At 40.0% G+C, this 27,273-nt stretch overlaps 1 protein-coding gene across 3 annotated transcripts in view; it reads left to right on the top strand.

Annotated features, from left to right (window-relative positions):
• LOC148324040 (discs large homolog 1-like protein) overlaps positions 1-27,273 on the top strand; it is a 105,505-nt gene that overhangs the window by 43,006 nt on the left and 35,226 nt on the right. The window contains exons 3-8 of one of the 3 annotated variants that reach the window (XM_088312480.1): positions 14,034-14,916; positions 18,464-18,517; positions 20,225-20,275; positions 21,237-21,361; positions 22,351-22,520; positions 26,008-26,144. In XM_088312480.1, the coding sequence (XP_088168606.1) occupies positions 14,034-14,916; positions 18,464-18,517; positions 20,225-20,275; positions 21,237-21,361; positions 22,351-22,520; positions 26,008-26,144 (1,420 nt within the window). Of the gene's footprint in view, positions 1-128; positions 1,203-14,033; positions 14,917-18,463; positions 18,518-20,224; positions 20,276-21,236; positions 21,362-22,350; positions 22,521-26,007; positions 26,145-27,273 lie in introns of those variants that run through there. The other 2 variants (XM_088312481.1, XM_088312479.1) reach the window with 2 other exon arrangements.

Here is a 27,273-nt window from a genome sequence, read left to right as displayed (position 1 = left end):
ATGGTTTCTGACAGTGGGGAAGGGAGTGAGGTGTCAAATTGCAGCTTCAAAAGACTCTAAGACAATTTAACAGGGAGAGAGGGAAAGAGAGAGAGTGGGTGGAGGCGAGGGAGGAAAAGAGAGGGAGAGAAGGAGACAGAATAATATACGGAGAGATGTGAAGAGAGTGAGATGAGAGATGTCGGAAGGGACGGGTTGGAAAAGAAGACGAGTTCCAGCATGATTATTCAAACCATCCTCCCACTTCAGATGCCTGCATCCTTCCACCTGCTTCCTTGCATTTTTCCAGCCACTCATCCGCCCCGTACAGCCCCCTGTCTTTTTTAATGGGAGCACACTACAAGGAAGAAGGCAGATTGACTGACCATCTCATTTGAACAGCACATAGAGAAAGAGGAAGTGGAGAGGAGGTGGGTTTGAAGAAAGATCGAGCTAAAGAGTGAGTTCCCTTTCAATAATCAATTCTCATCCGGGCCACACTGCCTCTCACGCTATCCACTGCACAGAAGATTTATAGACTCGGGATCTGGGGATCTTATTCCAGACTAGGGCTTGGGACGATGGACCAGTTGTACAATAACATGGAAAATTGGACCAAAAGTGGATTATCGAATGGACCGCACGCTTAGAGAGGCTGATGTTCCAATTGTAAAAAGGACTCTGTTTTCCTAATAGGTTCTACCTCATGCTAATCTCTTCATCTGACAGATGCTCTTAGGATACTTGGAACAAAAGGAGATGATTCAAGACAATTGAATTCACTATTTCTCTTCAGTGCCTTGGATCGTGTGGTAAAGTTGCACGATACATTTGACGGCAAATCCATCATGAACAGCAGAATAAGTCAGCTCATAAAACGGTGATTCAATGGAAAAGTGTTTCAGCGTGAACTCTTAATTGTCTGACAGAAGAAGATAACATACTGAGCAGAGAAGATGAACTATATTTTTGGCAACAATACTTTGTACCCCCGCAGTGGGAGGGGAGGAACTTCTGGGGGTCAAGGTGCTGTGATGGGACTCAAACAAAAGCTTGGACCCAAGCGTGGCTCCTCTGAAGAACTGGCACCGCCACACAACTCCTCCCCGTCCACCTCCTCTCCTGCCTCCTCCTCTCCTTCGACATCCTCCTCTCGCTGGCAGCAGCTCCTTATGTTCTTCTCCAAGAGGAGTGCCTTCACCGACTGTATTACTTCGAGCCAGGTAACCTATGTCACATTCTCTCGCTGAGTGTGAATTGTGCTTAAGGGATGGTAGCGGATCAGGGTGGGATGTCTGTAATCGAAGATGGGCTTTTGTATTGGACACCTGTGTGTGCGTGTGTGTGTGTGTTATCAGATTGACTCGAGTTTGAGTCTCTTTCATAACACCGCAGCCGACAGGGTTCAAAGTCAATTTTTTGAAGCAGCTCTATTTGTCGGTGAAATATTTGATCATGTTGCCAGGGAAGTGAAACACAGATAGCTGCTGAGTTGCCATGGCAAAGTTATTCATTCTGTCGTTCATTTTAGCACTCCGATGGCATAAGCTGGTCAACTCATATTGAAATAGATCATGAAAAAGTCAAGTGAGTCATCTATTTAGGTTAATCCAAAGGTGTGTGTCTCCGTTTCAAAAATATTAAAGGCAGATGGGTTCAAAGGTTATTTCAGCTCAGAAATTCTAGTATCAATATTTAATAATTTTTCAGAGGTTTTAACTTTTTTCAAAGTCAAAATAATTTTAACCTTACATGAATGGAACCCCATACCATCATCAAAGTATGAATGGGTGAAGACGGTAACATTTTAACACATGGTGAATAATATAAGTCTGACTGTCGAGTTTATTGAATATCTCTATATTATATGATAACCTTTGGAATCTACTTATTGGTGATTATTAAATATTTTAAGAATCCATAAAAACAAGGCTTGCCCCATGAATTTATTAAACTGGGCTTGTCACTGTTCAGACCTCTGTATTCATCAACTTGTTTTTTTTCTTCGTCAAAATGCTAGCACTTTCCATACCCATACAACCATTTGGTATCCTGCTTTTCTGTTCAGTTACTGGAAATCTGGATGAACTCACGCAGATTCACACTTAGAGCTTCATCGTTTTTCAATTAGCCTCACATATACAACATCGTTTCGGTCTGTGGGAAAAATCCATGTTTCGTGACTAAAACATTATTTTCATAATGCATTATACAAATTCAAGTACCTGTCTGCTCCCCGACTTAACTCCAGAGCACACTTTCACCTAAATTTATGTACACACAAAGTAAAACCTTTTCAAATACACTGCTTTATTCATTGTTTGGTTGATTGTTTAGGCTCTGTCAGCATTTTTTTATTATTATTTATTTTTTTGCATTCAGTATTACATTCTCAGAAGCAGCTGACCTGAACTCGCACAGGGCGTGCTGATACATTGCGCTAATATGATTTGATAATTTCTGAGAACCGCCCACAGCTGTGTACAGTATTTAGATTCTTAAAACAAATTCAAACATGTAATATTCATACTAAACATGAATGTGTATTGTTAGTGAACTATGGTCAAGAAAACAGTTCCTGTATGTTTGAGTTACCGGCATCATGCTAAACAAATTAAAGTATGTTGTGAACCCTGAGAATAATGTTGGTTAATGGATGGCATGATGCAAGCGCTGCACTTAGAAAGATGCCTGCCCCCTCAGAGCTCAGTCTATGGAAAAAGTTAACCTATCTCCATTACAGTAATCACTGGGTCGTTGTTTCCAGTTTTCCAACTAAAGCACTCACTGCATGGTTGATACAATACTGCATACACACACGTAAATGCACACTGATCCCTCCTCACTTTGTGAGACAAGCAGTGTGTGTGAAGAGTGCGGGATCTGTGCATACATTTGGAATGGAGTTGTTCGATTTTAGAATTGTAATAAATCTTGCTTAATCTCATTGCACTTGATCTTCCCTTCTATTTTCTGTTAGTTCACTTGCCTTTTGATTAAGTCAATCAGTAGGTCATAGTGTGCCCTTACGTCTTCTCCAACTTCTATTAACTCTGTGTACGATCCGGATGCAGAGGTGGAACAAGTACTTATGCCCTGTATTTAGATAATTTATCCCAATTAAAAATAGAAAAGTACTGTATTCAATACCTTAAATATAGACTATACTTAATGTGATAATGCACAACGAAAAGAAAATAAACTTGTTTCTGTCTTTTTTCAAGTTACTAGGCTTGTACTGAGAAGAAAATTCAGGTTGGTTGTTGTGCTACTCTTGCGAACAGACTAACAAAAAATGCAAAATTATCTAATGGTAAATACGGGCCTAAGGAGCTGTTGGTCATGACTGAAAGAACAAGATCGTGGATAGAAGCGGCTGAAATGAGTTCCTTTATCCAGGCACGCTGCTGCTCCTCTGCTTTGAGAGCAGCCAGATGAGGTTGCTCAGACATATGTTTAGGACACCTTCTGGATGCCTCCCTGGTGAGGTATTCTGAGCATTTCCCACCGGGTGGAGATGGGTACATGTTGGAGAGACTGTATGCCGGATGGCCTGGTTACATCTTGGGATTCTCCCGGAAGTGTTAGATGAAGTGGCTGGCGAAAGTAAAGTCACCTTAGATAAGCAGAAGATGATGGATACATGGATGGTCACATCGGGATACAATTCAATTTAGCTGTTTGTAATAATAATAATATTCCCTTTATTAGTCCCACAATGGGGAAATTCGAGATTCGAACCCAGGCCTCCTGGGGAGACTGGGTCCTGAACGCGGCGCCTTAGACCACTCGGCCATCATGGTACTGTTTCAGATTAGATTTTGGACCCCCGAGAAACTTCTTGGATTTTTTTGGGGGGTTGGAAAAATATAAAATGCAACAAAACAATTCTCTTTGATCAGGCTAAGCAGGGGGAGTAACTTGCTTCGCTAAATCTAAGTAGGTATTGCCTTGGTCGCTGAACAGCTAGAATTTTGTGATTCTTTATGGATGTATTTCAGATAATGATGAATGATTAAACAGTGGTATGAAAGTCATTCTGCCGCTTCAGAAAGAGATCTAAAAGCCTTAAAGGAGAGTTTAGAGCAGGGGTGGGCAAACTACGGCCCAGGGGCCACATGCGGCACGCCGAATTTGAAAACAATTAAATGAATAAATGTTGTTAATGTTTTATTTTCTAAATACTGTGGTTTTCAAAGACATATATATATACATATATACATACATATATATATATATATATATATATATATATATATATATATATATATATATATATACATATATATATATATATATATATATATATATATATATATACATATATATATATATATATATATATATATATATATATACATATATATATATATATACATATATATATATATATATATATATATATATATATACATATATATATATATATATATATATATATATATATATATATATATATATATACATATATATATATATACATATATATATATATATATATATACATATATATATATACATATATATATATATATATATATATATATATATATAATTAGAATTTGAATTAGAATTACAAATCCCTTTATTGTCATTGTACTCAAGTGTGCAACAAGATTAGAGGGCTCCCCTCTCCAGTGCAATACAACAATAATACAGACAAATATATAAATTAGATAAATAAATAAGAGAGTGCAATGGAATTTAGTACTGAATAGGGTATATAAAAACACATCACGATGCTGTTCTGCAAGGTAAGGGTGTTCTCGTGTGTGTGTGAGAGTTCAGAATGGAGATGGCTCTCGGAAAGAAACTGTTTCTCAGTCTATTGGTCCTCGATTTGATGCATCTGTAGCGCCTGCCAGAGGGCAACAGGTCGAACAGGTGTGAGTTTGGGTGGGTATTGTCTTTGACGATGTTGAGAGCCCTTCTGAGGCACCGGGCGGTGTAGATGTCCAACAGTGAGGGGAGAGGGCAGCCAATAATCCTTTGTGCTGTTTTGACTGTCCTCTGGAGCCTCACTCTGTCCGCCTCAGTGCAGCCGCTGTACCAGGTGGAGACACAGTACGTCAACAGGCTCTCGATGGACGAGTGGTAGAAGGCCAGCAGCAGCTTCCTGTCCAGGTTGAATTTCCTGAGGACTCTCAGGAAGTGCAGACGCTGGTGGACCTTCTTTACCACTGCTGTGGTGTTGTGAGTCCAAGAAAGGTCGTCGGAGATCTGTACTCCCAGGAACTTGAACGTGTGGACCCTCTCCACACACACGCCTTCGATGCAGAGGGGGGGCGGCACCGTCTTGTTCCTCCTGAAGTCGACGACGATCTCCTTTGTTTTTGCAGTGTTAAGGTGCAGTCTGTTGTCCTTGCACTAAGCTGTCAGTCTCTTTACCTCCTCTCTGTAGGCTGTCTCGTCACCTTCCGAGATCAGACCGACCACTGTCGTGTCGTCAGCAAACTTGACGATGGTGTTGTTGCCGTGGGCAGGGCTGCAGTCGTAGGTGTAGAGGGCGTACAGGAGAGGGCTCAGCACGCATCCTTGAGGGGAACCGGTGCTCAGCATGCGGGTGGAGGACGTGTAGGGGCCGAGCAACACAGTCTGGGGTCTGTTGGTCAGAAAGTCCTTAATCCAGATGCGTGTGAGGGCAGGGAGGCCGAGAATGTCCAGTTTGGCGACGAGGATGTCTGGGATGATCGTGTTGAATGCCGAGCTGTAGTCCACAAAGAGCATCCTTGCATAGCTCTGCTGTTGTTCCAGGTGGCCCAGCACAACATGCAGAGCAGTGTCGATGGCGTCCTCAGTGGATCTGTTAGCCCGGTATGCAAACTGGTAGGGGTCCAGAGTGGGAGGAAGGCAGTCCCTGATGTGCTGGAGAACCAGCCTCTCGAAGCACTTCATGATGACTGGTGTGAGAGCAACAGGACGGTAGTCATTCAGGTGGACGGCTGGTGACTTTTTGGGGACAGGAATAATAGTTGTAATGCTTTTGTTTACTTTCATTTAAAATTCAATGTATTTAATTTGTCCGATGAGGTGAGGTTACCAAAACACTCCATCCATCTGCTACTGGTCCGGCCCCTCTGCCAAATTTTAGAAACCATTGTGGCCAATCAAAAAGGTTGCCCACCCCTGGTTTAATGGTTACAGGAAATGGGATTGGAGATGGATAGACAGCTGTGGAAGGGGACTGGCAGATGGCAAGAAATGCTAAAAACCAAACTTAGTATGGTGACCAAATTTGAAGGGAATTAGTTAGCTTATTATGTCAATGCTATTGAGAGTGCCAAAATTAAATAAATAAACACAATTAAATCAATAATTAAATGTAATGACATAAGTGCATGGACATAACTCTAACAGTAAACAGAATTTACTGTTGACTGAAAAACTATGAATATTTGAACATTTACTCATCAAAATGTTGGTTAATTATGATTATTCAGAAAAGGGATACATTTGGCCAATAAAATTACACCTCCGATCAATCAGTCTGGCACTAATTATCATTCACTATGCTATTATACAGTCGTTTTAAATCTCGCTTTTTCACACTAGACTTTTTGCTAATCTTCCTCCCTCCTATTTTAGTTGAATTGCTTTTCTGTGGGGACAAGCAGCGGGGAATAGTTTCCCATAATGATCTCTCCATCTTTCAGTAACGGTAACTCAGTAACTTCGTAAAATTACGTAATCATACTTGTGTTAAAAAAAAGAGACTGGTAAAAGTACACATACTGATTCAACTAATGTAATTTAAGTAAAAATGTAAAGACTCTGAAATGTTCTTGAGTACAATGTAAAAAGTAAAAACAGATTTTTGCTGTTAATTATGCATAATAAGTGTGTAACACAGTGTGGGGGAAAAAAACTAAGAAAAACAATCTGCATCCAAAATAATTTCTCTCTTTTGTTTTCTTTTGTTAACTTGCATTGTGCTAATACTGAGAAGCTAGATCCCGTTACTTTGTTGGATGTTGCTGTTTTTGTTGTTGTTATTTTCAACCAAAGGTGAGATTCATCAGCATCAATTGTTATTCTTATGATAATATTAATAATACTAATGACTAAAGTAGATCAGGGATGTCAAATAATTTTTTGTCACAGGCCACATCATTGTTATATTTCATAACGACTGAACCCATATACAATAAATGTATGATCAACTTATACTGTATCATTCCATATACTATACACAACAAATGTTGAAATTAGAAACCAGTAAAACATTGTTCAACTATTTTTCAATTTATTTAAAAAGGGAAATGGGAACAAAACAAAGTTATTTTTCAACTGATGAAACCTCTTGCTGTGAATCAGCTGGCATGGGCTTCAGCACACCTGCGACCCTAGTGAGGATGAGTGGGATAGAAGATGGAGGGATGGAAGGATACGTTCTGCGCACCTTGGAGTTGCTCGCATTTTGTAGAGTACCTCCACTTTCAGTAGCTCAAAAGTATAAAAATTCTCTGAAGTAACCAACTGCCTAATGTGTGGAGCCCAGTACCTCTTGAACAACCTCTTTAATTAAAGTTGAAAGTCTAATCTTCAGTCATTTCAAATCCATTGAAAACGCTACAATTGACCTATCCGTAGCTATCTTTAGAGTAGTAGCTTTTTATTTTTATAAATCTTCACACTTTCCCGAAGATTCTTCACCTCCCACAAGCTTACTTGAACACATGCAGACAATACCTAACATAGAAAAAGGAGCAATGCTGTTGTGAAGAAAGTGATGTATACTGCAATCGTGCAAACATCCACATTTTTGTCAAGTAATAGAACCAGAAATTGGAAATAATGAAGACAATCGTCAGGATTTATTTAATAATAAAAAAAAAACTGAACAGACCTTTAATAGTTTCCATTCCTATTGCATTTTGTTGAAGTAACCACAGACTCTTCACACCATATAAGAATACATTTTGGAAAAACTTGAAGTTTAAAAGCATCGACTAGAGCAATAACATTCTCGGACATGCTTGAGATTCTCAATGCCTGGTGTTGATATCAGTGTATTTGTTGATCTTGCTAATGTCTTGTGACGTGTAGTCGTGGCTACATAAAATCGACCGTGCACATCAATAGTTGAGTGGAAGAGGAAGAGGTGTTGTTTAGAGGCGTGATTTATGGATACAGCTATAGAACATGTTTACAACTTAGACCGCCATTGCCCTTATTAAGCTTGCCATCACTGTAAGAGGCATGTTGTCATGGTGATGAGGTTGCACTGATCACCAAACGGAGCATAACATTTCTGTGTAAGTGAGTTAAAAGAAAACCAAAAAAGAAATACCTAAAAGGCTTTAAATTATAACATGTGCACAAATATGCAACTACATAATGAATTAGCTTACAGCTCATGAATTTTGCTTTTGAGAGTGCAGTGGGTGTTGCATCACCTCCTGTGTGTGGGATGATGCTTTCGTTTCAGTTCACTCTTCTCCTTCACACATGGAGACCAACTATCCAATCTTTCCACTTGTCTCGCTCTAGCCTCTTCTCTGTCTGTGCTGATATAATCAACACATATACAGTAAGATGCCCATGAACAGTCATTTTAATGACTACTGTCTAATTAGTAATAAGAACAACATGAGCACACAAAAAGTTCAAATAATGTCAATAAATTGCCCATTTTTTTATGAATGAGTGTGAATGGTCTTTTATCGCTGGGAGGTTTCGCCAACACTGTTTTAACTGAAAAACTGGCTAGATGCTGAACTCAACTCATCTCATTTCATGCACGCACATGTGTGTTAAGTGATCTGTGTAGGCATGTGAGAGTGTGAAAACCACAACAGCAGTGACAGACATCAACAAACCCAAAATGTAAAATGAAAGCCTATGAACTCTATATCGTTTGATGAATCACGCTTTACATAACCAGGTTCACTAGTCAGTACACCACGGCATTTATTGACAATTGACACAATGGAGACACTAATGACCGCTAGAGTCTGTGAAAATCAAAGAGATAATTGTACAATGGAATAGAAAATACCTGCAGATGACCTACACACCTCTTCACTCTTGCGTCCTCATGGAATACAACTAGAAAATAGTGCACGCAATTAGAATAAAATAATTTAGAAATCCATTTTATTGAACGTACATTACCAAGAATACTGGACTCCAAGCTTTACATATAGTTGTTCATCATGGAATAGAAAAAAAAAATGTTAAGATAGGATTTTGCATGATACCCATTGAACTTCCGGCTCAATTTACCAAATACGTTCGGGTGGAAATATATAATACATTACTATAGCAGATTGTTGGTAGCATATTTTTTTATCGCATCCTCCTTCCTTTAACCAACAAAGCATGTTTTTGAAATGTGAGAGGAAGTCAGATTGTCGTCTGAAAACTCATACTAGCAAAGGGAGACCATGCGAACTCCACACCAGAAGGAACTCTCGTCTAATATTTACAGTGCTTTCATGAACTCACATTTCTGACAGCGTGCCTATACTAAAAGCTGATCTGAATGCAAATTGTAGTTGTCAGGATTGTGACGTAGATGTTTTTCGTCTGTCATATGTTCCTGTTATTGAAACCAGATGGTTTTTGACATGCAGTGCCGCCTGTTATCATATATTCTGTCCAATAGTGTCACTATCACATAGATCACAGTACATTGCTCATTATTTGTGCCTGTGTATTTGTTTCAACCTTTCTGTCCGTGGCAGTTGATGCCCCCTGGTGTTTGCATTCAATATTTCAGTCTTGGATTTAGTTAGAGAAAGGCTTTGCTGTTCTGAGTTGTCCCATCAGGGGGTCACTGCAGTCTTTTGCATGATTTGTTTTCCGCAGTTTTTATGCCAGTCTCTTCTTGACACAACCCACCCAATACATACTGGCTTTATTCCCTTGAAATTTGCTCACCGAGCAGACTGTATTATGGTATTCACTTTATATCATAGTGTGGAAGTCAATTAATGTTGCCTTGCTGTATTGGCTTCCACTATTGTAAACCTGATCCTGTGATGCAGTGCAAGTTTATGTCAGGCAGGACATTAAATTACACTGGAAGATAGTGCAGAATGGACAGGAGGAGGGTTTGGCGCTGAGGAAAATCCTGCATTCTACTTCATCAGGTGACAAATCACTTAATGTATATGAAGTTTGGAACTGAAAACCAATATCTTGAGTGGGCAATGAATTCTCACACATTCACTGTGAAGGTGCCAAATGTAAGGCCAAGTTTGAAAGCAGCACTCACTTGGCTATCCAGTGTGTGCGTGTGTGCATGCGTGCGTGCGCCATGCGTGCGTGCGTGTGTTTGTGTGTGTGGGGTGTGTGTGTGTGTGTGTGTGTACTTTGATAGGATGGATGTGACATGACCAATGAACAACAGTTTTTCACATATTTCCTGAATTCTCACTCATCTTTATGTCAGTGCTTGTGAGCTAATTGCTGTAACTCGATTTACACATATTTAAACAAATAAATGTAAAAACTAAGCCACAGAGGGGCAAGCAGTTGTGCAGTATACCGAACAGGATGTGGGCTGGTGCACTGCACAAGACAGATCCGCCCTTAAAATGAGTTCATTTTACCATAGCAAGAAATAATCTATATAATCTATAATCCTTAATCTTCAGAGTATTTTTGCTAAAGCATGCCTGAGAACTAATTTAGATTATGAGTAAAAAACTGCATGTCACCATTAAGGGATTCAACTACAGTATATGTGAGATGCTTAAGTGCAGAAAAATTGCGTAAATAATTTCACAAATTCTAACTGATGAATCTTGCCATTTATTTGCTCATCTTACGCCATTGGTACTTTATCCTCATTTCGAGGCAACATGCTGAATCTGCCTCATTCCTATCCTCATTTCTTAGCAGTCACCGCCCCCTTGCCCGCTTACCTTCAAGCAATATTTTAGTGTTAGCTTCATTTAATATTGTGTTCTTCACTGCCCTTTCTTCTTGCTCATACTCCTCTCCTGACTGAGCAGCTCGCCTGCAGCACTGGCAGCACTTTACATGCACTAACCCACTAGAACAGCCTTTCTCTCATCTCTCTGCTCTCTTTACATGGGTGCTTCTTTACAATGTCCCTTACTCTGTCATTCTCTCTGGCCTTTTTCTAGGAGCAACTTGTGCCATATACTAGCTGACATTATAGATGTGGACCTCAAAGCCATTTCTTGATGTGATCAGTTAGTTGGCGAACAAATCAGTAAGCCATGTTCATTTTCAAATACCAGCTGTAGATGGCCAAAGGAAGGAGGTAGCTTTATGGAGTGATGTAATTTACAAATGCTGGATATGAACTTTAAGGAGCATAAATAGAAAAGAAATTATTAGCCTCCAAGACTGCCATTTCAAATACTAACCGTGGTTTTAAATTAAACACAAATGTATGTATCTTAAGAAAGAGATATTCATGAGTTCTGTAGTGCAATAATGTAACAAGTCTTCACCTGATACCTTTGGTACTGAATATTTACCAACTGAGCTTTTGAATGAATGTACATGCTTTTATATCAATTTGCAACTATATTCATAAGAAGCTATGTTAACTAACAGGTCACAGTTTGATGATGTGTGTACATGCTCTGTAATTAATCGAAATAACATTTCATTGGTCAAAATCCTGTAGATACAAACCCTGATTCCAAACAATACCATACATTAAAATAGAACAAATTCATTGGCAAATCCTTTTCAAACTATATTCTACTCAATACACTATACAAAACTAGACGAAATATTTAATGTTCAACATGATAAAGATTTTTTGTATTTGTTTTTTCACAAATTCTCTCATTTTGGATTTGGAAAGTTGTGGAGTGGACTCAACTGTTTGGAACATTCCACAGGTGAGCAGGTTAATTGTAAACAGTTGAGTGTCATGATTGGGTATAAAAGGAGCATCCCGAACGGTTCTGTTGCTCACAAGGATTGGGCAAGGGTCAGCACTTTAAGAAAAACTGCATGAGCAGTGGCAAAATCTCTGTACATAAGCAGCAAAACCAACATTTAATCACAGTGACCGTCAATCCCTCTAGCAGCACTGCATTCTAAACAGGCACAAATGTATTAAGGATACTGTCACAAAGGCCCACAGTTCAGAAAGCCATTGCTGGTTGACAGTGCATCATTACATCAACAAATGCGAGTTGAAACTCTACCATGAAAACTGAAAGCCATATATCAACGATACCCACCCCACAAACACCCCGGCTTCTCTGGGCCCAAGCTCATCTGAGATGGTTTGATGCAAAGTGCAAAAGTGTTCTGTGGTCTGACGAGTCCACGTTTAAAATTGTTTTTGGAAATCATGGATATTGTGTCCTCTGGGCAAAGAGGAAAAGGACCGTCAAGATTGTTATCAGGGAAAACTTCAAAATCCAGCATCTGTGCTGATATGAGGGTGTGTTAGTTCCAATGACATGGGTGACATGCAGAAAGGGACATATAGTTGCCAAGCAACGTAATTTTCAGGGATATCCCTGTTTACTTCAGCTATGTAATACCAAGCCTCATTTTGACATTCTGCACGTGTTACGCGATTAAAACTGTGTGGATTTGTCGTAAAAGAGTGGTAGTACTTGACTGGCCTGTCAGCAGTCCAGACCTGTTCCACATTGAAAATTTGTGGTGCATTATGCACCAAAAAAATAGCGTAACAGCGACCCAGGACTGTCAAAAAACTTAAGTTGGAGATCGAGCAAGAATGGGAAAGAATTGCACCTAAAAAGCTTAAACAACTAGTGTCCTCAATTCCTAAATGCTCATTGAGCTTTGTTAATAGGGAAAATGATGTAACGCACAGCTTTTTCGAGACGGGTTGCAAGCATCAAATACTTAATGAGTGAATATTTGCTTAAAAATTACATCAAGTTTAGAAGTTTAAATATGTATTTTATTGAATATAGCTTTTACGGCACTTTATTGCAATTGCACTTCGTTTATGTACAAACACATTCTTGATAGTAAATAGGTCAGTTTGATGAGGCACGCTCAGCAAAACACAACTTTTGTGTATTCCAGCTGACTTGGCTTGCCATGTTTTGTTTTAAAAGAAGAACAAAAAAGTTGTTCTCCACCAATCACAGCTTAGGACTCTTACACTTCCACAGTGAATGTGAGCGCTTGCCTTGCTTTCCTATCGATTAGTCATGCCTGGCTGCTGTCATGTGCAAAAGACCAGGGAAGCCCCTAATTGGCCGGCCTGGGAAGAGAGAGAGTGCATCCGAGTTGTAGAGACGGGGACAGAGACTTAGAGGAAAGGGGAAGGAGCATAGACATGAGAGCAGCTGAGAAGAAAGAGAATTGTCCATCGATGTGAGCTAATGTAAAGTTTTTAATATCAAGTCATGATGACGAGCAAAGAAAATGTTTATTCTTTCTCTCTAATTTCCTTAGTGTTAAACCTTTTCAGGACAAAGACGTGTTTAGCTATAGGTTCTCGTCTTCCCCTTTGGAATATAAATTGACCCATCGCAAGTGGAGTGACTGGGATTTCAGAAACAAAGCTGGAGTATGTTTTAACAGCATCCTGACCTTGGATAACATGCATTATCGGAGAGACTGATAAGTGGAGCGCAGAAATTCAAAGTCTTCATTTGGAATGTTGGAGCTGACTTACAGTAAATTGTTTCTCTGTCCTAATGCAAAGACCAATCGGGAGCGTCACAATCCAAAGATCCTTCCTGCTTTTCTTTGTACAGAATTTTATTACTTTTGACCCCACCCATAAAACACGTTGAGATGTTAATATCACACTTAAGGACGTTGCTTTGTTTTTTAGGAATTCAATTCATGCTGTTGTCAAAGCAGCAGGCATGGAAAAGGTCTACACCAATGTGGATATTTTTTGTCTAATGTATTGAGACAAATGAACAGGAAAAGTGGAAACCCAATCCAACATTGCGCAGAGAGTCTGGTTGTTCTTTGATGGCCTGACCTACATTATTTGGACACAACTGATTCTGAAGAGCTACTGTTTTGTCATCCCTGTAAAGGTGATGATGCAGTAAAGAGGCAAAGAAGAAGATCACAAACACGACAGAAGTATGTCATAATGTATGTTGTGTTTACAGATACGTCTCTGCAGATATGACTACTTACTTCCACAGCCATGAATTCTGTTGTAGCCCTAAAAAGCCCAGTGGCTCTTCGAAGGGAAAATCTGGCAAAGGGAAGGTCAAGTCCAGCAAGAGCCACACTCACTCAAAGCATAGCCAGAAATTTCTGCAAGTCCAAACAAATCAATTGCAGCGTTCCCCCCTCCACTCGCCAAAGCGCAATACTCATTCAGCAAAACAAGGATGTCATTCGCCCAAACATCTTCTTCCTTCGCCTTCACCGAGCTATTACCACATAGCCCCACCGTCTCCAAGCTGTCAGCTCGCGCCACCAATACAGAACTACCAACTGGCGCCACAATCACCCAATCATCTACTGCACTCTGCAAGTCACCATCAGATCTGCCTCTCGCCAAGCCATCACCAGCTGCAGTATTTTTCTCCAAACCAGCAACAGTTTCACCCTCCAGCATCACCAGGTCACCCACTTTCTTCGCCATCATCACATCAACTCTATCACCACCATCAGCAGCAGCTGGCACAGACCCAATCTAACAGTCACAATTCCTTGTTCCAAGAGTACCAACAACATTGTCCTCCTCTGCCGCACTGCTCGCAATCTCTTTCTATCCATCCGTTTCACTCACCACAAATACCGCTGTGCTCAGCCCTGAGTGGTTATGGGTGGAGCACATTGCCCACACACCTGGCCAACAGGGCCTCTCGAGGACATTTCCCAAATTTGAGAGACAGTGTGACAAAGAGTCCAACAAAGAGCAAAACCAAAGGAAAGGTGGGGAGCAGACCTTGGCCCAATGAGTCCTACATGTGGAATTTGTACTCTATGGAACCACCATCTCACGTGCACCACTTTCCACAAATACAAGCCCATGTGCAGGTAGGTTGCATTGGCGACAAGTATTTAGACATCAGACGTTGAGTTTTTTTTTTTTTGTTGTAAATTAAATATCCTAAGTAATTATCCATCCATCCATTAACTGTACCGCTTCTCCTCACAAGGGTCGTGGGGGCTGCTGGAGCCTATCCCAGTAAGCTTTGGGCAGTTGGCGGGGTATACCCTGAACTGGATGCCAGCCAATCGCAGGGCACACATAAACATACAACCATTCGCTCTCACACTAATACCTAGGGGCAATTTAGAGTGTCCAATCAACCTCCCGTGCATGTTTTTGGAATGTGGGAGGAAACCGGAGTGCTAAGTAATCAGTTGCTATTAATTTCTTGGATATTTTTTGTGTGAGTGCAGAACACAGGCCAATATAGGTGAATTTCAGCTCCATACATATTGAAACAAAATTTCAATTCAATTTAGCATACATTGAACCCAATGTTGATTAACTCCATACGATAATTGTATCCAGCAGCGAAGGTATGAATTCTGTTAAAAAGAAAAGGCACTGCTCGTTCACCCTCACGTTCCTGCATCCGATCGGTTGGGCGGCCTCCACCTGAAGCCTCCACCCCGGCCCATGACCGTTGTGCGGTTGACCACCGAAAGAGCCTTGCTACGGCTCTCATTCAACTGAATGATATTAATGCGCTCTTGATTTTAATTTTTTTAACCGTAAGCTTCAATATTTATAAAAAAAACAAAAACGTAAAACAAAAACACACCGCCGACATCTTCTTCGTAAACTCCTTTAAAGGAGTGGTTGGTTTGATCACGTGGGCACTGCATGCGAGATCCGGCAGCTGCTGGATACAAGACAAGGAGTGGATTAGGGAATGGGCTGCTTGTCTATGAGTGTTAATATTGGAGATTTTGGGCGTTGACCAGTTAAATTCGATACTGTTTTTTTTTTTTTTTTTTTTGCTGGTATCGGACTGCAATCCCATACAAATATCGGATCAGGGCACCTCTAATTCGAAAGTAACATTCAGACTGGGAGCACAAACAGACTAATAAGTAACAGCATCTAGATTTGTCCCAGGTCCTCATGAACATCAAAGCCATGCATGTTGGGTTACATGAGAAATCTAAATTGTCATGAACTCTTTCCACCAGTCCGCACTGTACCTGGCCACTCGCCCAAAGTCCCAGAACTGTTTTTATTGTGTCCCCCTCCCTAGTAATTATTTAACCAAAGCAAGGATTACAGTCAATTTGTGTGCATTCGCTTACCAGAAATTGTCCTCAATATGATGTGCTTTGGACAGTTAACATATGCTTTAATTTTTTCTTACCTATTTTTCAAGTTCACTTTGCATTTTAATTTCAGTTCTCAATCATGACAAATTACAGACGAAGCTGTTGCAAAACAATGTTGTGATTCAACTCAACTCAAAATAACATGTTTTATTCAAATTGTTTAAATTAGAATACCAGTTAAAAAAAAAATCTTGCTTTTGGTTTAATCTGTGCATAAAGAGGTAAAAGACCCAAAAATGCAAACACTTGTCTGTTGCTGTGAATCTGGACACACCGATAGGAGATGGGAGGGAGTCTGAGTCTAAATTAATGTGATTAGCTTGGCAGATCTAATTTCATTAGACTCAAACTCTATCTGATTAACTCGGACAGCAAATGAAGTTTCTTACATATCAGGAAGAAATGGTGAACAGTTCCCATTTAGTATAGAGTATGTGTGCATCACAGTTACACAACACATCTCAGCATCTGCCATCTGTGAAATATGAAATATTACTTTTAATCAAATTAAAATATATGACTTTTGTACAGATTGATCTTTTTCTTTTTAATGCATGCATGTTCTGAAAATGGATGAATGGATGTTTGATATGCAGCCGGTATACTTTCAATCACTATATAAATTGACATTTCTCTCATTTTTATCTGTCTTTTCTATTTGATTCATAATGCAAATTGATAATTGTTCTGTTATTAAAGCAATGACTAAGAAAAACACACTCTGTAAGTAAAAATAACTTGTGTAGGCGGATGCCAACCAATGATATTCTGAATGTGTGTCATGAGACCTATTCTTAAATGTTGACAGGATGAAACATAATAGGTCCTAGCGAATATAATTGTCTGCACTAAGCAACTGTCTGATGATGAATTTTGAGCTTATTTAATTATTAGAATGTCTTTAAAAAATGTAAAAAAAAAAATCCATGGACTCTTTACCACACACACACACACAGTTACATAATTGTGCAGTTTAACTTGGCGTGCTACTCGAATCAACAGCTGACTGAGCGACTGCGTTTTCTGTTAATCGCACACTAATACACAAATAAATCCATACAAAGATGCATTCCTTTGTAATTAATAAGTAAAGGTTAAATAAATGACACCGATTTTTATTTATTTATTTATTGGGGGGTGGAATATCATTTCCATTGATTTTTGAAACCGCTTATCATTAATAATCTGAAAATATACACAAATAATAAAATAAATAATTACTTTTTATCTCTATAGATTTGTTTGTTCAGGCAAAATTTGTCGTTTTTGTGCATTCGGATTTTTGTTTGCATGTATCAGCACCTTCTGCTCCTCATTACTGTTGTCGAGTCGACTCCTCCCACATGTGTCTAATCCTTCTGATCCTCTCTTTTTTTTTTGGTTCCCATGTGGGATCAAGCATCCATTCAGCATGACTGACAGATTGGACATGTGGTGGACAGAGAGAGAGAGAGAGAGAGAGTGCGAGAGAGAGCGAGATAGAGACATTCAAGGGATGTGATGGATGAGAGCGATTGCGATTAGTATTGAGAAATAAATGCTATCCCTGCTTTGTTGCACATTGATGCGGGTGGTCAGTTCATTTAGTTTATAGCTTTGTTGGGATGCTGGGCAAGCACAGAGCTTTTCCTTCATTTACTGGCTAACGGATGTTTGGTTTATGGAAGAGGACTCTAACGTTGGATTGCATGTAGTGTGTGGAGAATGTGCGATGGGGGAAAATAGGAGAGATATAAGTTAAACGGTTGTGAGGAACGTGATCTAGTACAAAAGGAGAATGTGATTGGGTTGAGAGCATTTACTAAGCCGGAAAGAAGGAAAGCCCTTGTCTGTATTGTTTGCTATAAATGTTGTTGAGGGGGAAATAATTGAGCACAGGTAGTCAGGTCACAGCTTTGCTTTTTGATATTGTTTATAACAGCACACTTTGACCAGTCAGTATACTACTAAAATGTAGTGGAGAGTTGTATTGCTAAGTGGCACGTAAATAATGAATGTGCAAGTAAATTCTTTGAGCATCAATTGTTTGATTGTTGAATGGGCCTCATAATTTATGTTTTGCATTTTAGTAGTACATTAGCCTTGTCGATTGTAAGGGCTGTGCAGTATGTCATGCGGTGTATGCAGTCGCTTCGTGGTAACAATCACTAGCAGATGTATTCGATATGCTGTACCAAAACATGAGACGAGTAAGCACTGTTGTTTTTATTTGCTCAAAATGGTGAATTTGTGTCGTATAATTTAAGTGTATCTTTAACATTGTTCTATTTTGCAGGCCAACCCCCCTCCATTGGTGGTCCACACAGACAGTGTCGACACACCTCCATATGTAAGTACCACATCATATATCATCAGTGATGCTGAATTTTTAAGTATGCAAAGTTGTGATACAAGTCATCCCTTTATATTTGGAATAAAAACAAATAAATAACACGGACATTCTGCATGAATCATTTGTAAAATAGGATAGATAGGTATAATTTGGAAGCGCAGAAAATATTTATGTCCTTGGCAGTGTCATGACAGGTGGGGAGATCGTGACATTACGAGCTTGATTTTATTGGATGGTTATTATGCCTGGAATTCTCTACCATCCCCTCACCCTAAAAAATACTTAACAAAACAAAACTGCAACCTTTGAAAATTTGTCTTTAACTACAGTGTTTGATTTAGATTCATCGTTCTGCCCTAATTCTTTTGAAAAACAATGGTTAAATGGTAAATCCAGAATAATACGGGCCCAGATGTCATTTTACTGGTTGCCAGCTGCCACAGAAAAGTAGTGTCTGTTGTCGATAGCTCGGTTTATTATGTAATTACTCTGGAATTACTCGCTGATTGACTGCCTGGAAATCCAAGCAAATAAAGTTTCCTTTCATTAAGTTTCACTTAGTAATTCTAATTGTACTTGACATTTTTCACATTTCAATAATAAGAACATATTTATTAAAAATAATAATTTCACGTGTGCAAAGCGATCACACAGATGGATTTTTCAAACTTTTATTTACCTAAAGCATCTGTAGACATTTTCTTTCCGAACAATGCTGAACGCGGCTAGTTACACAATAGAATCACAGAAGCTCTGTCTCTCTTTGTCATATGAGGCAAAATCGGCGGTGAGCTTCACCACACAGCGGTGCGGCATTTTTGGAAACTAGTTTACGTGTTGGGGACATGCAGGTGACGTGAGCGGATGTCGCCCCATGGCTAGACGTTCAGTCCTGTCAGTTGTCAGCGATGGTGGGAGATAATCACCAAACAAATAACAGTCTCACTGCAGAGAGAGCTGTTTTGGCACTCGCTGCCTATGTCTATTAAACTCAACTCGAGATAATTATTTTTGCTCATCCCATTATATTCTATATGCTCAGTAGTTGCTTCAACATAGCCGCGTGCTCCTACACACACACCACTTACGAAGTTTTACAGCACACGTGTACATTCCAAAGGTGAGGGCAGACTCTGACCGTTTCATTGGTCCACTGGGAATTGGTCAGATGTGGCGTGACTATGAGTAAATTTATTGGCGGCTTGAAGATGGTCAGTAAACATTCATAAATGAGCCGCTTCACATTAAAAGGTGAGTGTTAAAAAAAGTGGGGGGGAAAGTAGTAGTAGTTATGTTCATGCCTGCGGTTTTTTTTTATGGGTAATTTTGACGTACATGCAAATGGAATATGGTATAGTGAAGAAAATTTCGTTGAAACTAATCTCAGATAAAAGAGACACAGATTATAGACGAGGAGATTACACAGCCCCTTGAGATTTCATTCGACAATGTAAGCGAGAGTGAGCTCACCCATCTCCTCCTAAGCAAGAACATTGACTAACTTAACTAGTCTGATGTGAGTCATGTTCAATGAAGGTTACATTTTGAAAGAGGAAAAAAAGTCCCACACTCTTGGGTGCGGTCTGTTGGTGTCTTGCTCGAGGGCACCGCAGCAGCGTGCCAAACGTCTTATATTATATTAACGGTGTTTCTGTCATACTTACAAATGTTATTCTCTCCTTTTCCATGTACTGTCCCAAACAGGTCAATGGAGCAGAAGCAGACTTTGAATATGAGGAAATCACATTGGAGCGGGTAAAAATATAAGGATGCCACGAACATGTGTTTCTGTTAGTTACTACTGTGCTGAAGTGACTTGTATTCTGAAAATGTATCACTCTTCTATCCAAAACCAAAACTGGCAGAAATCATTTTAAGTCAGTCGTAAATTTGCTGTGGTATTAAATAAATTGTATAAGGAAGTTTGAAAGGAAGCAGACAACTCAATCGCTGTGGCATTACAAAGTCCATATTTCTCTGGTAATTTGTCTTCTGCAAAATGTTTAGAAGAAGTCAGTATTTCATTTGTTCCGTCATGGGAGAGATGTCAGTGTGATGAGGTTGAACAACAGGAGCGGTTTGAGACTTTACCTTGTTCAAGACTTGTTTGCTTATAAATATATGATAGGTACAGCAGATTGTTTCTTTTCAATCTGTTGTACCTATCATATATTTATTTTTTCGGCACCCTTGTCACCATTTTTCCCAACTTTATTTTATGAACCCCATTCCTTGTCCATTTTCCTCTACTTTCTTTCTGTGTTCTTCTGTCCCCTCTCTCAATTATGCTCTCCTTTGTGTCTCCCCGAGGCTCTCTTGCCATCCCTCTCGCTTTGTCTAGTCTCCTGTGACCTGGATCTGTCTGCTTGACTGGCTCTGCTTTAAAGACGTTATAGATGTACACGCAAACAGGGAATAGAAATTACGCACATTCATACCCAGTGTCAAGGAATAGAAGAAAAATACTATGATACGTTTGCTGAAGAATTTGTGAAAAATCTGTAGAATGTTTCTTTGCCCAGTCACACTATGGTGTTGGTCATTTAAAATAGTTGATTCTCAGGCAGACTATTAGGTTGTCATTTACCCTACCTGTTGGTCATTGTTGTAGTTTCAGTGACTAGAAATGACCATGTTGTTATAATTACTCTTAGTAGTAGAAGTAGTGTTACTGTAATTAACATTACTGACATACATTATCTCTGTTTATGTGTAGGGTAACTCAGGTTTGGGCTTCAGTATTGCAGGAGGGACTGATAATCCCCATATTGGAGAAGATCCGTCCATCTTCATTACCAAGATTATACCTGGAGGGGCCGCAGCCCAGAATGGACGACTCAAGTAAGCACGCTTATGTGCCCAAAAATTTTATTTAATTGACATCACTTTATAACTGATTGTATGAAACAGTAGTTAGTAATGTATTTATTTGCTATATATAATTAATCTATATGAATGTGGTTTTCTCCACAATAGGCTCTAGCTCATGTGTGACATGTTTTTTCAGTGCAAACATCAACATAAACACCACTTTACATCTTAGTTCTACGATATTTAGCTTTCTCTATAAAAACTTATGATTTGTTTTACAATATCAGAAAAAGTATTGCAATCCATGTTGATACACTGGCAAGAAATTTGATATTCATTCTAATTTTATTTGAAAAAATAAATAGAAGCGATTATTAAATATTAGGGCTGTCAAAATTAAAGCGTTAACGCAAGATTTATTTTAAAAAAATGTGCGATTACATATTTTAACTCGGTTAACTCAGTTTTATTTACTTCAAAAATAAATGTGCATACTTTGCTAAGCCAAATTGAAATATTAGCTGTATATCTTTAGTACATCATCTTAGAACAAAACCCCGTGCTCAAGTTACCACAGGGCCTTTTAAAACCAACAGTCCCGGAATGTGGTGCTTGTAAACAGAACTAAATACACTGTGAAAGTTTGGAGAATTGCTTTGAATAAAAATTCCCGATTCCATTTCGATCATATTCATGGATCAAAGAAAGCTATTAGAACAGTCTTTGATTTAAAACACACTTCATATTAGGTGATTTTACATTAATTCCAGGATATTATTCAAGTAAATGCCTGTTGCAAGCGTCACAAAAAATAGTAGTTGAAAAATGTGATTAATCACAATTAATTATGGGATTTTTTGCAATCAATTAGTTAAAAAAATGTAATCAATGACCGCACTATTAAATATATTCTTATTTCAAATTCATTCAAAATATATTCTTAATTCAAATTCATTCAAACCGTAATTTTAATTTAAAAACTGCAGCTCATAAACTTTTTTTGTTGTGTGTGTGTTTAGGGTGAATGACTCTATAGTCCGAGTAAATGAGACTGACGTCAGAGAAGTGACCCACAGTGGGGCGGTGGAGGCACTGAAGGATGCTGGAGGTCTCGTCAGACTGTGTGTACGACGCAAGAAGAGCCTTAGCGATAAAATATTGGATATCAAGCTAGTGAAAGGACCTAAAGGTGAAGACACACTTGGAACATGATCACAACACACAAAGTTATATTCTGCATGTATTGAAGTGCAGGTCTGTACATAAGTGTTTGATCTCTGCTCAGTCTTTAAACATACCGTATTTTTACGGCCAAAAGGCGCGCCGTATCAAAGGGCGCAGTACCAGTTGAGGGTGCTATTTCTGTATTGAAACATAGATAGAACGCAACGTATCATTGGGCGTAAACAGAACCGAGCAACCGAGCAGTCGCGCTGGCTGCTCAGTCGCGCTAGCGCGTTTTTAAAATGGCAGCGGGAGTTCGGTGGTACTTTATTTTAGCTTTTAACAACGTGCTGAAGTTGTCCTCATCCAAAATTGCACCAAGTCCTTGTCTTCTGTATCCAAGATAAACAGCTGGACACGTTCTCCACCAAACACGAGAGTCATTATCAGTCTGCCTCGCCGTCTCGTTGCCGCGCAGCCCCTCAGATGGGATGCCGACACAATACCGGTGTGAGCAAGTCACTAATCAACAAACGATGTGCGGTCACGGTGTTACATCAAAACTAAAACTATCACCCCAAATCAACTGAATAGCATAAGAGTGGAGGCCCATTAAAATTCCGCCTCCCATCCTAACATACAATACCTTAGTTTACATGCATGCACACTAAAACAGAAGATAGCATGGGTAGCTGTTTTTAAAAAGGCAACAGGAGCAAAACTGAGTTTGGTTGTATTTTATTGAACTATTTAACAATGTACTCACATTATTATTAATCAGTCATCATCCACAAATCCATCAAAATTGTCTTCTGTATCAGAAATAAACAGCTGGGCAAGTTCTCCCACAAACACGCCAGGTTCCCTCTCGTCATTGTCAGATTTCCCGTGTCGCTGCTGCGTGCGGCTCCTCTTAATGCCGGCTTTTGCGAAAGCCCTTACAACAGAGCTAGCAGACACGTTTGCCCATATAGGGGCATTGGGGGCTGCTTTGCACTGGGGGCGTGCCTTTGCGTTGTTATTCACGCCCATCTCCCCTCTCACGTCCGCCTGCTGTCCTTAGCCACGCCCGCATTCTCTCTTTATAAGCAATGTGCAGGCAGTTAATGTTCGCAGTCAGCCCAGCGGTGCACTTGGTCCGCATAATGGGCGCTCCGCCTCAAAAGGTGCCCTGGCTTTTTTGGACGAGTTTCAGGACTTTAAAGTGCGCCTTATGGCTGCAAAAATACGGTATCATCCTCCAAGTTTTGTAAACATTTTGCCTGAAACGTTAGAAATCATGAAAAATGAAAATAAAAGTCAATTCTGGTTAAATATTGTCATAATTGTGATCAAATATGGTATTCTCATGTTTCGGAACTGAAGCAATCCTTAAACAATGAAAAGTTGTCAAAGGCTTTGCCGACAATGAACTATGATGGCAACTGTTCTGAACAAACACTAAACCTACACATTTGGATTAGAGAGAACCACATTTGTTAGTGTTTCATTTTGGAAAGCTCTTTTTTGTTACATTTGCCTTGTCTTATGCATTCCCTGCATGCTTATAGCTAATGTGATGAAACTTTTTTTTTTTTAATAGCACACATTCTGGTGCCAAGGATTGCAATGCTCGGTTCAGACCAAACATAAATCATTGCATTATCAGTTGGCAGTAGATTTTCTCCACAACACTGTAGTTTATTTTCTTTCCATTTGTATAAGCAGCGCAGGATGACTTTTAAGATTACATTCAATATTACCATTTTACCAAAAGATTATAAAATAGATAAATCAACAGATAAAAATAGAAGACATGGTTATATTTTGCTAAAAGTAAAAAAAATGAAATTCCCTATTTTAATGGTGATAATTGCATATTGATCATTACAAACAGCATGATAACTTTAACTACAGTGAAACCCCGGTTATCGCGGTTAATGGGGACCGAGACCACCCGCGAAAACTGAAAATCCGCGAAGTAGCGGCGCCCCTTCAAAAATGCTTAAAAAAAACCTATACAAGTATACAGTATACCCCCCTGTATACAGTACACCATATAGAATACGGGTAGAGAGAGAGAGAGAGTGAAATTCATGTTATAACAAAAAAAAAATTATTATTAAAACTTATTATTTTTTTATTACCCAGCCATTATTTTTGTATTTATTCAATTACTTCTTTTTGTATTTATTTAATTACTTCGACTTTTACCTGCTGGTACGCCGTCCGGTGTGCCCTGTGAAATGAAAGGTGGCATTCTTCATTTATTTATTTATTCATTTATTCATTCGGCTTAATTGTCACGCACGCCGGACCTGCTCCCCCAAAGCGTGTCTCCGTTCGGTTGAACTCGGTTTCATTTCGCCCCGCTCGTGCCCCGGGCGGAAGGTGCTCCTATTCGGCTTAACTGTGACACACGCCCGCCCTCCTCCCCCGGAGCTTCCATTCGGTTAAACTTAGGGGCCGCTTGACACCGCCCGTGCCCGGGGAAGGTGCTCCTATTCGGCGTAACTGTCACGCACGCCGGTCGGCCTCCTCCGAAGCTCTCGTACGGTCCCGAACGGAGCAAAATGTCGCCCCGCTCGTGCCCGGGCGGAAGGTGCTCCTCTTCGGCTTAACTGTGACACACGCCCGCCCTCCTCCCCCGGAGCTTCCATTCGGTTAAACTTAGGGGCCGCTAGGTACCGCCCGTGCCCGGGGAAGGTGCTCCTATTCGGCTTAACTGTGACGCACGCCCGCCTTCCTCCTCCGGAGCATCCATTAGGGCAAACTTAGGGGCCGCTTGGCACCGCCCGTGCCCGGGGAAGGTGCTCCTCTTCGGCTTAACTGTGACGCGAGCATGCCCTCCTCCTCCGGAGCTTCCATTTGGTTAAACTTAGGGGCCGCTTGACACCGCCCGTGCCCGGGGAAGGTGCTCCTCTTCGGCTTAACTGCCACGCACGCCGGCCGGAGCTCTGGTACGGTCCGAACCGCGCGAAACGTCGCCCCCGATCGTGCCCGGGGGAACGTGCTCTTCTTCGTCCACTCTCCTTTTCGCCCACCCTCTTCTTCGGCGCACGCCGGCCGTCTAACCGCTCCAGCGCCCCGTCGTGCCGCTCAGCGAAACTACAATGCCCCCGCGGAGCGGAGTGAATGGAGAACCCCGATCGTGCCCGGGCAAAAAAGTTTTTAATTTTTGAATATTTTTTTTAGACCCGCGAAGCACTGAACCCGCGAAAGGTGAACCGCGAAGTAGCGGGGTTTCACTGTACTGGAATTATGCTCTTGTTTAATAATCTTACTCCACTTTGTGCACATCCACCTCTCATCAGCCATGGTATGCATTTAATCATCCTTTTCATCTGACATAAGGATGTTGTGAGAATAGGGAGAGGCGATCAGACTGTGGGTGCATGGGATCGAGTTGTTGGTGTCTTTTGTCACTTGTTTGCTTTTTGTTGCTTTTTAAGTAAGAGATTAGATCTAAAATTTTGATTAATATGACTGCAACTGATATTGTGGTTACAAGAAGTATATTTGTGTCTTTTCAGGTCTAGGATTTAGTATAGCTGGTGGAGTTGGAAATCAACATGTTCCAGGTGACAACAGCATTTATGTAACCAAGATCATTGAGGGGGGTGCTGCACAAAAAGATGGACGGCTACAGATAGGAGACAAACTCATAGCTGTAAGTATTATTTTTGTGCTGTCATTCCTGTTGTTAGTCTGTCTATTGTGTCCTCTCATGTTAACTGATTATATTCCTTAAATGGAAACTTAACAACTTTTTTGTTTGAATTTGTAAGACAGGGCATGTGAAAAACATTAGGATTATATCGAATATTATCGGCCATGGCTCGTATTAAGCGGTTTCACATTTTTGTTTGTGACGTAAAATTTGAAAACTGTGGATGAACCGGCATTTGTGTGGCAAAACTCAGAGCCGCCAAATATAACAGAATCACTACTAACTTATACACCCATCACACAAAGATTTTTCCGAATATAAATAAATAGATGAATAAATAAATAAATCATCACAATGGTTATGTGATCGCGGGCTTGTTTTACTTCCAACTCCCTCTATGTGTCACTTGGTAGGGAGCGCCGCTGTCCATGTGTGTGTCCTTCATAATCAATCAGTGAAGAGAACCTGTCTCGTGTGTGAGCCTGTCTTTGCGCCGAACTGAAGCATATTACCGTGGCACGTGTCGCGAAACACATTGAGGCTATGTTAGCCAGCTTTGTCATCTGCATACTCTGTCTTGACGTAAATGGGTATTGACATCGTTGTTTATGTGCTCTAAAATGGTGGCTCCTACAAGAGCTTGTCTGTGATGGGAGACCTTTTTACCAAGCCGTTGCTTTTTAAAAGTGATGAAACAATAATGACGACTGTGCTAAATAGAGAATGAACTGTTACAAGTGTAATTCAGACCTCTTTGTCCTGCTTTTGAAGTCGGGTACAATTACCTGACAGCTTAAGTTAGCGAGCTAATATTTACCGCAAATTATTTTTAAAATTATTTCTTATTAACTAAACTAATTAACTAAAATTTCAGAAAAGTCAAACTCCTTCTAGAGTATTATTATGTAACAAGTAAATAATCTGCACACTTTTACTGAAAATGATGAAAAACCTCGACATATAAAATAGTTAACAATTTCATCTGTTTCCGGTCAAGGTTTCTTCATTTTAGGGCCTTTCACACTCCTAAAACATGTGCTTCCAAATCCATGTCTTATTCCTAGTTATCTGGTCTGAGCTCATAATTGCACAACCATGAACCTACTGTATTATTGTCAGGGGTGTACAT

This window comes from Idiotropiscis lumnitzeri, chromosome 13, assembly GCF_059441095.1.
Source record: "Idiotropiscis lumnitzeri isolate Australia: NSW breed Sydney's pygmy pipehorse chromosome 13, RoL_Ilum_1.0, whole genome shotgun sequence".
In the NCBI taxonomy this organism is placed as follows: domain Eukaryota; kingdom Metazoa; phylum Chordata; class Actinopteri; order Syngnathiformes; family Syngnathidae; genus Idiotropiscis; species Idiotropiscis lumnitzeri.
The sequence above is the reverse complement of the archived record's forward strand: the minus strand, read 5'-3'. Positions and strand labels throughout refer to the sequence as shown.